Source organism: Epinephelus moara, chromosome 19 (genome assembly GCF_006386435.1).
Source record: "Epinephelus moara isolate mb chromosome 19, YSFRI_EMoa_1.0, whole genome shotgun sequence".
NCBI lineage: Eukaryota > Metazoa > Chordata > Actinopteri > Perciformes > Serranidae > Epinephelus > Epinephelus moara.
In genome coordinates, this window is record NC_065524.1 from 14626275 (window position 1) to 14639548 (window position 13274).

General features: G+C 42.1%; 1 protein-coding gene across 2 annotated transcripts in view; it reads right to left on the reverse strand.

Annotated features, from left to right (window-relative positions):
• The window catches only part of disc1 (DISC1 scaffold protein), a 55846-nt gene extending 43235 nt beyond the window's left edge, over positions 1-12611 (reverse strand). The window contains exons 1-4 of one of the 2 annotated variants that reach the window (XM_050071456.1): positions 11993-12077; positions 4662-5605; positions 3500-3569; positions 1919-2075 (exon numbers count right to left, since the gene is read on the reverse strand). In XM_050071456.1, coding sequence (XP_049927413.1) covers positions 1919-2075; positions 3500-3569; positions 4662-5605; positions 11993-12062 — 1241 coding nt within the window. In that variant the 5' untranslated portion in view covers positions 12063-12077. Of the gene's footprint in view, positions 1-1918; positions 2076-3499; positions 3570-4661; positions 5606-11992 lie in introns of both variants that reach the window. The other variant, XM_050071455.1, reaches the window with a different exon arrangement.
• Positions 12612-13274: the final 663 nt, after the last annotated feature.

Genomic DNA, 13274 nt, shown 5'->3' on the forward strand with positions numbered 1-13274 from the left:
ACCTCTCTAAAGCAAGGCCCTTGCTATATATATATATAAAAGCATAATTATAAGGCTACGAAAACCAAACAAATTTTATTTTATAGCGATTATACACTTATATAAACATATTAATGGGTAGAATATTCAGATTCAGATTCAGATTGACAGTAAACCATGCCAAATATTACACACTGGCCCTTTAAAGCTTGTTTTAACCAATTTCTTAGTGCACTTTCTCCAATTCACTGAAATGGAGTGACTGACTTCATAACAGAGGTGACCTTGAATCTTTGGAGGCATATTTTTTCCTGAGTTTTAGCATTATAAAAACTCTGAGATGCAGGGATGTGTGACAAACACAGCTTTGTTGCATGAGCTTTCGGTTGCATTTGTTCAGGATACCCTCTGGAGAGGCCCCACCTGACTACCTTCCTGTTGAAAGAGTTATTTTTGACACCCCTCTCTAACTGCTCTGTCCTACAGCATCATGATGGAAGATGATCATTATCATTATCACGGGACAAAGCTGTTAACTCAATTTAACCACATACAGCTGTCAAAATGCAGATTTCACCAAGCACTGAAACACCTGTTGACTTCAATAATACAAAGCCAGTTGGGATGTATAGCAACATTATGCTATTGCTAATAACCATGTAATAGTATTAGATTGTGATTAACATTATAAGGTTATTGGAATAAACAATGCTGTTGTCTAAATGGATAAGTACTGTCATAAAAATAAATTGGAAATGAAAAAGGAATCTTTTTTTGCAGATGTTTACATAATGTAGCCAACACTGCTACATGTAGCTACATGCTAATGTGAGGGAAATGAAATCTTGGTTACTGATGTTGTTCATTTCTCGTTGATTTTGGCTCATGTTCCTGCTGAAACATGGCTGGTTGTGTTTAGAAGTTTTTACTGGTGATCTTTCATGGTAGAAAGTGCTGCTAATCTCCGATATATTATTTCTCAGATGCAAAGGTGGTGCAGACCCGAAAACGTTGACCAATCAGAGCAGCTTTTTTGGAATGGGGGCTTAAAACAGAGCATTTCAGACAGTGTGAATACAGGTGTTCCAGCACAGACAGTATGAGGAAAATATAGTGTTACTGGAACACTACAAGTCCAGTGTGTAAGATTTAGGGGGATTTTGTGGCAGCGAGCAGTGACAATTGCAAATTACAACCAGCTGAAACTTCTCCCAGTCAGAATTCCTTCAATTTTCATTGTTCAGGAGGTTTTTATCGATCTTACCGCATTGTCCATGGAGATCTCTTCCTCTCCAGAACAAACAGAGCAGGGGATTTAAAACAATTAAATACAGCAAAAAAGCAGTTTCACGTTATTCTGTTATTCTGTTTCTTCAACGCTCTCATTGCAAAGGGGCTGCAAACTATGGTGGCTAACACAAAAAATCGAATGGCCCTATCTAGAGCCAGTGTTTGGTTTGTTCGTTCTGGGCTACTGTAGAAACATAGCAGTGCAACATGGGGATCTCCATGAACATGGGCCTGCTCCCTATGTAGATATAAATGGCTCATTTTAAGGTAGAGAAAACACATTTTATTTTCAGGTGATTAGACACTGAAGAAAACATACTTATTATATTATATTTCATATCTGCCAATATACCCCCCTAAATCCTACACACTGGACTTTTAAAGCATCTAAACATGTTCTAGTAGAAACCTAAAATACAGCTATTAACCTAAAAATTAAATTCCCCATATGCCAGTATGGGAGAAAAATTATCCTTCACTATCAAAACAGTAGCTTCCAATTACTGATATTAATATTGACAATATAATATCATACATTAGCACGACATTAACATCAGAACATGATGTTCATTTCCAGCAGGGTGTGACCTCAGCAGAGTATAGTGTAGTGTGTAAACTAATAATGCATCATTGTTGTGTTGTGACTGACCTGCACTGACTGCAGTTTGCCCTCTGGAGGGCGCTGTGCACCACCTGTCTGAGCCGCTCCAGGAACTGAGCCACGCTGGGCTGTGTGGAGGGTAGACCCAACTTCAGAGCGCCTCGTTCCCTGCACAGCTCCTCCAGCTTTTTCCCAAAACGCTCAGCTGGAAACACACACACACACACACACACACACACACACTGAATTACACGCAATAATATTTGCTTAAATGTTTTTAGCAACTAGATTCAAGTCAGACAGTCAATGTAGAAACTTGTTGTGACTGCAGAGATCTTTGTAGCCTACATTTACTGAAATAACATGTCTGCGCACACATTTATTCAATTACCAAATTATACCCTAACTAGAAGGCACTTGGAAAACAAACTTCTGTCAATACTCAACAATTCTCAGCTTGCTGTTTCCAAGAAGACATAATTCCTGTCATTTAAATCTTAAGAATCCTTCATTTCTGGATATCGTAAACACCATAACCCTTCTGCTGGGTTAAGGGCTAATTTTAAAGATGATAACTATCTCAGGGTAAAACATCTAAACCGTCATCAGCAAGAAAATCTAATCAACTGTTATTTCTTGTAAAGAACATTTAATGGAAGGCTGTTTTTCATGCATCCTGCTGACAGAAAAACAGCAACAGCAAGTTAACGGGTGAAAAAAAAACCTTCCCTGGAAAAAGTCAGAGAGGTTTGTGATGCACAGTATCAAAAGTCAAACAGAAAACCTGACAAGACACACTGACCCAAATAACCACTCCGCTTAAATAGTTCAAGGTCTAGAGCAGATGTTGGTATTTATTTCTGTCACAGGTTTCCAAGAAATGGGTCAGATTGAAGTCCTCCTTTGAAAATAAACTTTCCTCAGGCCAGCTAGAAAAATATTCTCTTTCTTCTGGAGACAGATTCAAAATAAAGTCCAGATTAAATTTGTTGGGTTTGAGGACTCCCTGGTTCTTTCCCATGCTGTCTTTAAAATTAATCTGAATTAGTGCTCACACAGCCCCAAAAGCCCCTGGTTTTCCTTGTAAATAAATGTGGAGTTTGTTTCAGCTTTGCCTGCTCTCTGTTGCTTGTTTCACAATGTCCAATTTTTAGTTTTACTTGGCTGATGGATCAGATGTGGTGAGCATGTTTAACTCTTCATCTTACAATACAGAAAAACCACTACTAAGGTCAGTGTCAACTCGATTTTAAAACTAAATATCAAAGCAAGAGGTATCATCTGTGCTAATCTCCTAGAAACAGACACTATGTGAAGAGCTCACATGACAGTCACTGGGGAGTTTCAGTAAAACTCTCCAGTAGGTTTGATGGGAAATGTATGTCAGAGTGAGTAAACAACAAAGCATTTCTTCAGCTCCAGTTAATGTGAGGCTCACGTGATTTATCAAAAATCTCAGTGTGATCCACATCTAATTCAGTTAGCAAGAGATCCAATAAAGGCAACTGGGGGACAGAAAGTAAAGTTAGTTCAAGGTAAGCTCTCTACAGTCCATTCACAACTACAGTGCGTAGCAGCTGCAATGACCTACTTATTGAAGCAACGGATCAACTCAAAGTCTTAGTTCACCTGCGTCATAGTCATCATCCAAAATGGCTTTCTGCTGGAGCCTCTGCAGCTTCAACATCATGGACTCAATCTGAGAAGGGAGACACAATAGACACAAGACAAAACGGATTACTTAACAGTCCAGAGGACGATGCTCTTTACACAGTCGCCACAGGCCAAAAAAAGAAAAGTCTGGGTGCAATGACCATCATGTCAAAGTGATAGCCTGCTGGGTCAGCAAGTGGAGGACTGGGCATGTTTAAAACCTCGTCATCATTAGTCTACCAAACTAAATGTTTTTAAATTTGTCTGCCACAGACAATTTAAAGGGACAGTTCACCCCAAAATCAAAAATACGTATTTTTCCTCTTGCCTGTAGTGCTGTTTATCAGTCTAGGTTGTTTTGATGTGAGTTGCTGAGTGTTGGAGATATCGGCTGTAGAGATGTCTGCCTTCTCTCCAATATAATGGAACTAGATGGCACTCGGCTTGTGGTGCTCAAAGCACCAAAAAAGACACTTGAAAACCTCAACAGCAATGTCTCTTTCCAGAAATCATGACTTGGTTACTTAAGATAATCCACAAACCTTGGTGTGAGCAGTTTCATGTAGACACTATTTTCTTTCTACTGAACTACACCTGCCAGCTGTGTCACTACACAGGAGGAGGAGTGCATCTACTGCTAGCTCACCTAGCACCACTGAGCTAGCTGATGTTACAGCGCAGCCGAGGAGGACGCCATTTATGTTTACATCTCATACTGTCACAAGCACGAGCCTCTCATCCATGAGTAGATGTACGCTTCCTTCTGCATGGTGATACGGCTGGCAGGTGTAGTTCAGTAGAAAGAAAATAGTTCCTACATGAAACTGCTCACAACAAGGTCTGTGGATTATCTTGAGTAACCGAGTCATGATTTCTGGAAAGACACATTGCTGTTGAGTTTTTCAAATGTTTTTCTTTGACGCTTAGAGCACCACAAGCTGAGTGCCACCTCGTTAAATTATATTTAATAGAAGGCATCTCCATGGCCGAAATCTCCAGCACTATGCAACTTCAGCACTAAAACAATCCTCATTGATCAACAGCACTACAGGTAAGAGGAAAAATATGTAATTCAATAAAGGCACTTATGACAACAGCCCTGCATCCCATCCTCACATCAGGAGTCAATCATTCTCACCTTGGTGTGCGTGCGGTTGTTCTGGAGGCAGTCTTGCAGCACACCCTCGTACTTCTTCACCAGGTTGTCCCAGCCTTGGTCGGAAGCAGGCGTGGCGCTCTCGTAGCCGGAGGTGACAGAAGAGGCGGACGCAGTGTCTGAGTCCACTGACAGTGAGGAGGTGATCTCTATGTCCAGAGATTGAGAGTCACAGTCAGGCAGGTCAGGCATAACCTCCCTGTCACCCCACAGACAGTCCCGCCAAAACCCCCCGCCCAATGACAGCTCCTCTCTCTTTGCCTGGCTGCTTGGGGTGGAGGAGGGTGGTGATTGGATGGGAGTTGACTGTTTCGAGATGTTGTGCGTAATGGGTAAGGTTGCTGGTCTGGTTTTAGGTGAACTAGGTGCTTTAGTCGACTGATTCAGTGGTTCTGGTTCCCGGGTTGGTGTGGAAGTGGTTGTGTCCGTCCTCTGGCTGGACTTGAGAGACTGTTGGATGAAACTGAAGCTGGAGTTAAAGGAGTCCTCCGGTGAGGGCCTGGGGGCTGGGCTTGAGGTTAACCTGAGTTCATTCTGGGGTGGAGAACATGGACCCCGGAGGCTGGATGTACCATTAATGCTACTGCAGTCCACAGGGGGACGAGGACGAGTAACAGGGGAGTCAAAACTGTTACTCTTCCAGGTGCTACATGTAAGTTTATCAGGCCTTTGCTGAGTCATTAAGGACACTTTGACAGCAGGTGAATGACTCATCCTCTGAGCGCTGGTTCCCTCGGTGATGTCACTGTGACGTCCAGATTTTCCATTCCGAATGCAATTGGTCCTCCCTTCCTCCTCCTCTTCTTCCTCCTCCTCCTCCTGCCCATGAGTAGTCTGTAGTCTGGACTGCTCTCCTCTCATGTACCCTGGTCTTCGGTGGAGCCTCTTACGAGCGGAGCTGCCAGCTGTCCCTGATGCTCTGCCACCTGTCGATGCAGAGATTAACCATTAAGCTGGACAACAAGGTCATTAGGAAGATAAAGAGTGAACTCATAGAACTGGCATGATTAACTATGCTATCATGGAGTATGTGTTGTAAATGTGCCACTTAAACAAGAATGTAAAACTTCATATTATAAGTATTGTGAATGGGATATAACCAAAGCAACTTTTCCCACCCCTCTGCCCTTAAAGCTAGCAGCGCTAACTGGATGAAAAACAACTTTGGCAGATGTGTGACATTTCCCAGAGTTCTGCTCCAGCTGTTGGGAAATACCAAAGCCACACAGTCATTTTGAGCTGAGACACGCCTCTCAGTGGAGGAGTGGGCTACATGAACAATACTTCCTGAAGTTACATTCGAATCGGTTTATTTTTGAAAACACAGCCATGTTGCCCTAAACCAGAGGTTCTCGCACTGTCAGGCAGGCCGTGCTGCAGAGGCAGAGTGGAAGTAAAGCTGAATGAATCTGATTCATGTTGGAACAAAAAACAAACAGAATTGCTGTCAGAAATATTCATTGAGACAACAAGAGGACAAGCTCTATTTTTGCAGGACGTTTCATGCATTTAATTGAGGTCGGACAGATCTCTGAGTGGGAAGAAAAGAAAAGGAAGCCTCAAAGCAAACACATCCTACAAAAGCCACTTGGGGCAATGGAACAAGCTTCAAACACAACACTGACATATGACTGTGTCAACAAGAAAGCTGATATAACTACAATATTAACAAACCTACACATCCAGCAGATACAGAGCAACATTAGCATTCATTAAGAGCTATGTTGGTGTCTTCTTCATTAATCTCTTTTAGCTCTTGTCTGATTTCTACCAACTCTTTAAGGAAACATCTGGCTATTTAGCAACTGAAAGCTTCTTTGTGATCAGCAGCTTGTTGCTAACTGTGTCTGGCTGTTGTTTGGTGATGAGAAAATGGTGTACAGTGGTGTCATCAGAGCTTTTTGTTGCTGAAAACAAGGCGGAGGAGAGCGGTGAGAATTGAGTCTAGGTGATAATTCTCTTTGGGACGACTCCTTTCACAAATGTAGAAGTAGTTATTATAATCTTCGTTATTAGATATTAGTGCAAATTTAAATATAAGATGGACAGAATTGTGATAAGGGAAGTCAGGAAAAAACTAATAAAGCTAATCAAGCAGACACAAATTTAAATTGCATTTGACATTTACAAAGTAGATAGGAGTAAAAAAGCATGCAGTTCATGCAGTGGAGCTCCCAGAATTTTTTCAAGGGGTGGCCAGATGGGGCCACTGAACATCTTGAGGTGGCCCTATGTCAATATGATAATAATGCTGATATACTTTGGTGTCTTATTTTACAGTTAATGTCACTAATTATCCAATGTGCATAGACTAGTGTGTTAGCCATTGTGCCGGTCCGATGAAGGCGCAGGTGCGATCGTATCCCTTTCAGAAGCTTTGTAATCCGGTATTAAACTGCAGTGTCTTTTCCGAGTCTGTAAAATAAATCCATAAATATAAATCTGACAGTGAATGTCTTGTGTGATTATTCATCCATTTTCCCATTTTGAAAACAGTTATTGTTGTTGTTAGCTGCCTGCTACGGTAAATCCACTGAAACCTGATTCTTGTAACTACTTGTATGTCCTCATACAAGTACCTGGGTATATGGATAGATGACAAGCTTTCATTTAATGCACATATTGCTACTCTAGTTAGGAAGCTTTAAATAAAGATGGTTTTTGTTTTAGAAGGAAATCTTGTTTTAATTTAAGTGCTAGGAAAAAACTTGTGGAAGCTACTTTTCTGTCTGTGATTAATTTCAGTGAAATACTGTGTATGCATGCAACCTCCTCCATTTTACGTAGCCTTGAGTCAGTGTACCATGATTCTCTACGTTTTTACAAATGCAAAGCCACTTACTCATCAGTGCATTCTTTATGATTTGGTGGGTTGGACGTCACTGACCACTTGCAGACAACAGCACTGGTATACCTTTATCTATAAAGCAATATTGGGCAAACTTCCTGCCCATGTGTGTCAGCTCTGGTAGTTACCAGCTAAGCTCCTCCAAGTGGTTGCTTTTAATGTACCCCAGGATCTGGGGAAAACTGCATTCTCCTGTTATGCACCTTGGACATGGAACAACTTCAAAACGATTGAAAATTAGAAACACTTATATCCACTGATGAATTTAAGGGCATCATTTTCAATCTCAATGGGACTTCCTGGTCAAGTAAAGGTTAAATGAAATAAAAAAAAATAAATGAAATACTAGCTATTAATAGATTTAAATCCCTTTATGAACTTTTGGCTATGGTCACCAGGGGGTTCAGTGAGCCCCCTGCACCAACGCAAACTGTGCCTGTGGTTCTACTGTTCCACAACAATCCTGTTTTAGTGTTATGTGTCTATATTCACGTCATGTGTCCATTCATTGTTCTTCAGATAGACTGGTTGTTGTTTTTCTCATAACGACAAATACATAGCTTTAAGTTTACTGGGAACAAGCCCGTTCAAGATTAAAAACACCATGCACAAAGGCCTCCAGTTGTTTTCCATTATTTTCACGAGGGGGGCCAGCGATTGTATCAGGGTGGTGCCCCCTGCCTGGCCACCCCTTGGCAGCACCACTGAGTTCATGTTCTTCATTATGTCCCAAATTTCCCTAATAATGTTACAGGATAAATAAAATGTTATAGGTTCATATGGGGGTTAAGTCTGTGACAGAAACAGTTTGCAAACCACTGCTGACAGCCAACCCAAGCAATGAGAAGTTGTAAAACATCAGTGTAAACAGTATTTGGTCTGAAAAGTGGAGGAGCGTGATAAAGACCGGTTTGTGTTCAGAGCTGGACACCTGCTGCAGCTCCACACGATTAATACATGTAATGTGTAGGATTCAGAGACGGAGACAGGCTGAAATGTTGGGAATCAACAGCCCCTTTGTGTACAGCTGCGCCGCTCTCTTTTTCACTTCTGGCTCTCAATTTTTTCTTCCCACACACACACACTCACACACACACACACACACACAAGACACACAGAGACACACTGACACATAGACTTTTGTGCTGAAAACACTGGGGGCATTCATACTACTGTCATTGTAAAATCCTGCTACACTTTTTCTTTAAAAAGATTAATGACACAATAATACATCAGTAACAATCAAACACATCTGTATCTATGAGGACACCATATCTTTTTTTAAATTCAAATTCAGAGCTGTATGTCAAGACAGGAATGCAGGATATCAAACAAACCATGACCACGACAAAGCAACCACAGCCTCCTGCTCAACCCCCCATAACCTCCAGTGATGTCACTCCTAAACCCTCTCATGTGACTGGAGAGGAAGAGACACAAAAAGACTCCACTTAAGGGAGAGTCCTGGTGGTAGACTAATGGGAAGGCAGGACTCATAGTGAGAGTAACAGAGGGGTGTTCCCATTGTACCCAGGCTGTGTATGTATGTGTGTGTAGGACCTCCTGTCCACTGGGACCACCGCACCAAAGCTCAGGTTACATACAGCTCCATTAGTGTTTCTTTGCAGACGTGGCCACTGTTCCATAACCAATTTAAGAAACTCTACACTCTCTGTAGGTACCAAACACAACCGTCTGCCATCTGGTGTGGCCAAGATATAACATGGAGCCCACTCCAGAGAGTCAAAGAGCTCAGGAGTTGAAAGGGGAAGGACTCGCTGATAGAAAGTGTTACTGTATCCTCGTCATGCTTCGATTACACAAAGACAGCTCTTCTCTGTAAAGGGGAAGGAAATGCCTCAGGGCCCATTGTGTGTGTGAGTGTGTGTTGGGGGGCATCCACTTCTTGGTTGAAGCCCTTCAGAGGTATGTCATTTGTTGCTTCCTGCCAGGCTTTGTGCTAAAACAGTTCGCCAGGAATTCCTGCACAAACGGCAAATAAGCAAAGGGAGACCTAAAGTGGTCCAACGCCGAGCGGCGAGTGATCCCACTGCAACAACAGCAGCTTTCTCACTGCAACTCATTGGTAATGTTGAAGAGTGTGGGAAAGCGAAGCGTCTCAGCCAGAAGAGGCCCGATTATTTACCTTTGCAGATGAAACAGGCCCTCCTCAGAGCCCTTAGGTTAAACACCGCATCCCATTGGCTGCTGAAAGTGCTTCGGCCAGAGAGCGGAGGAATGCAGAGGATCTCGTAAAAACACAAACGTTTGAGGAACAAGCTCAGCACCCTCAGACATACACACACACATACACACACCAGCTGATCTGCATGTCAGCAGCCTCCTGAGAAGCAGCACTGCTTGGCAGATGTGCAACACCTCGTCACTTGTGACCGACCACAGCAACAAAAATGGGGAAGTGAAAGTCACAGATGAGTGTTGAGAAGTGTGGTTTTTTCCCCGTTTGACCATAAATATGAAAAATGGTGACCTAGAAGTAAATCTATATGGGAAAATGCCCATAATGGCTGACGGGAAACTGAACTATAATGTGTGACAATCCAGATTTGAACCTCTGCTCCGCTGAGACTTTCCTCACTTCCTGTATGGTCACACGGGGATCATAAACCAGCTGAGTATGGTTGAGCTCAGTGGTGTGAACATGCAGCAGCCAGTGACTGAATACACTCCAAATAAACTAAAATTAGGACCGCAACTAACAATTATTTTCATTATTAATTAATCTGCTAATTATTTTCGCAATTAATCGATTGCCGTTTTGTCAATAAAATGTAAGAATGGAGTGAAAAATTCTCTGTGTAAGCTCCCAGAGCCCAAAGTGAGGACTTTAACTGGTTTGTTTTATCTAATCAACAGTCCAAAAATCTAAACTTGTCAGTTTAGCATCATGTATGGCAAAGAAAAGCATCAATTCTCACAATTGAGAAACATTAAACCCACAAATGTTCAGGATTTTTGCTAAAAGACAATAAAAAATACAATTATTGGATGATCAAAAGCGTTGCGGAATAATTTTCTGTCCATCAACTTATCGATTAATTGTCTAATTGTTGCCGCTGTACCTAAAATACTATTTAATTTGTTTATAGTGCGGGGAAAATGCTAATGTTGTTCAACTAACTGACATTTTGTCACCTCCATCCACTAAACTGAATGAGTCATTTTCCTTTGAGATGGCCTTATTATCTGATGCTCCCTATGACTTGAAAATCTGATATGTGGATTTATTTAAAATGTCAGCAATATGTGAAAGTGTGTAAAAAGGCAGGTCTTTTCATTCAGATACTGAAGTGTCGCACACATTCAATAGACTCTGAGTCAACAGATCAACAGTTACTCTCACCAGCTGTTTACACTGTTTTGTATTGACATTTTATAACATTTCAAAATGTACACATGGTTTTATGTAAGCATGGACACATTACTGGATGGGCCTGTGCCTGGCAGAGGCCCAAAGTGTAAGGGCCGCCCCCTGCCCGCATCTGCAAAATGTCCCTCAGATTAACACGTGCTGAACAGGAAGAGATTCAAAATGACCACAAAGTGATGCAAAGGAACTGCAAAGACACACAAAACAACCACAAAGAGACACAAAACCACAAAAAGATGCATTACAACCACAAAGAGGTGCAAAAACCCCCCACATTTTTGCATACCTGTGTCCAGAGGCCCATTGTCTGATACTCCGCCCCTGTATGTAAGTGTATGGATGTATTTGTAAATGTGTTTGTATGACTATGAATGTATGGGTGCGTGTGTGTATATAGATATATTTTATATTTCTACGACATATAATCATGTGTGTTTTTTAAACTCTGCTTCTGTTCAGTTCTAAACTCAAACTTAAAACCTTATTGTAGAGTTTCAGTTTGCCCAGACTTGAATGAAGACGCAATAATGCATCCTAACAGAACCACAAATATGTCACTGACAACTCTGTATGCAAATATGCGAGACAGATAATAAACAAGGGCGTAGCATCACATGTCTCCACATATTCAGAGGGGAAAAAATCTTTCACAAGTATTTAGTCACTTTGCACTCATCACCACTGAGAGGTAGGGAGGCTCTGACCTCTCTGACCTGAATGTTGCAAAGAGTTCATATAGCAGACTCAGCAGTGGAAACAGAAGGACTCAACACACAGAGTCTCCTTCAGTCAGTTTATTCAGTGACACTAAACATCACAGTGCAGAGAGCAGGTCTGGCTTTGGATACACACTTTCTGCCCACTGCACCCTCTACTGTTGCTGTTTTGATTTCTGCCTCTTTATTTTCTCATCACCACACATACCCCTTATTCTCTCCCCTGATCATTATATCTGAGTAAGTAAAGTAGTGTGATTGAGCTCTTGGTGAAATAGTCTTCATCACCATCATGGTCCCCACTGATGACTGAGAAACAGCAGTCAATAGTTTAACATTAAAATAGATGTGTCTTTACCTTCCATGACTTGGCGGTGGTGAAGCAGAGAGTTACTGTGACACTCCAACCCCATCAGTCCAGCAAACATCTTTCCATCCACAACAAGCTGTCTGCGGGCAGAAGTCAGAGAGTGTCAGATCCCGGCAGCTCTATATGGAGTTGGAGCGACCATGTTTCAGAAGAAGCGGAGCCAGGCTATGGGACTGAGCTCATTTCCGCTGTGGAAAAGTGAACCCAGGCTGTTATTTTTTTCCACCGCTTCGGACTGACGTGTGAACCCGGCTTTTTACACGCGCTCCTTTGTCTGTACCAAACATTTCCTGACACAAGTATTGATACTTGAGATGGTTATATGTCTCCTCTGCGGTGAACAAGTGGCTCCAGCAGCGCGTGAACAGACGGTCCAAGTGAGAAAGATCTTCATGTGATGTTTCTTGTTTGGGGAAAAAATAGAAAAACATCCGATAATGAGCTGTAGGTTAGTTGTAGAAGTAATAAATATAAATCTGTGTCTCATCGATGAGTTGATCAGTAATCCGTTATTCGCTGCGCCCCTGCGTCAGTCGTGCGTCGTGTTGGAGCAGCGCGAGGAGCTCCTACGTGTTCAGGAATTTGACTCCAGACTCCTTCAGACCGCCTCATGACCACAGCAGGCTGCAGCCTATGAATGCAGCGGCGGACACACCACCGAGCTAATGCTGCTGTCTGTCTGTCTGTCTGTCTGTGTGCACGCTTTATTTGTTGTAGACCATTAGGAGTGCAGCTGGTGGAGGACAAAGAATATCAGCCTTAGACAAAAAGCACCACCTCCAACTCTGCTAAAGTCACATAAACAATATCACAAATTGAAATGCACAAACGCAGGATGTAACTATGGTCACTATTATTATCATTGTTGCGTTTTAAGCATCTTTTTAAAGTGTAAGTGTAGTTTAGGCTTTCATATTTGAATTCAATAAACATTACAGTGAAAAAAATAATAATAATAATTAGGGGAGACCGGGGTTGGTTGTCACAATGCTTATTACAGCCACACTTGAGGGCGCTGTGACACAATAGCCCTGTTTCCACCAGACACTTTCAGTATGGTACCTTTGGAACCAAAAGTAACCCCTTAGACATGGTACCTAGACCCTAGGTCTGCTTAGTGTTTCCACCACAAACAATACTCTTTGATGTGGTCGGGGTTGTTGTCACTCACTGCTCCGTCCAGCACTCACTGTATTTCCTCTTCACCAGTGACACAGATGGAAATCTGCACCTAATTTTTCATCCACAGAATGAGGTTGCACACCAACAT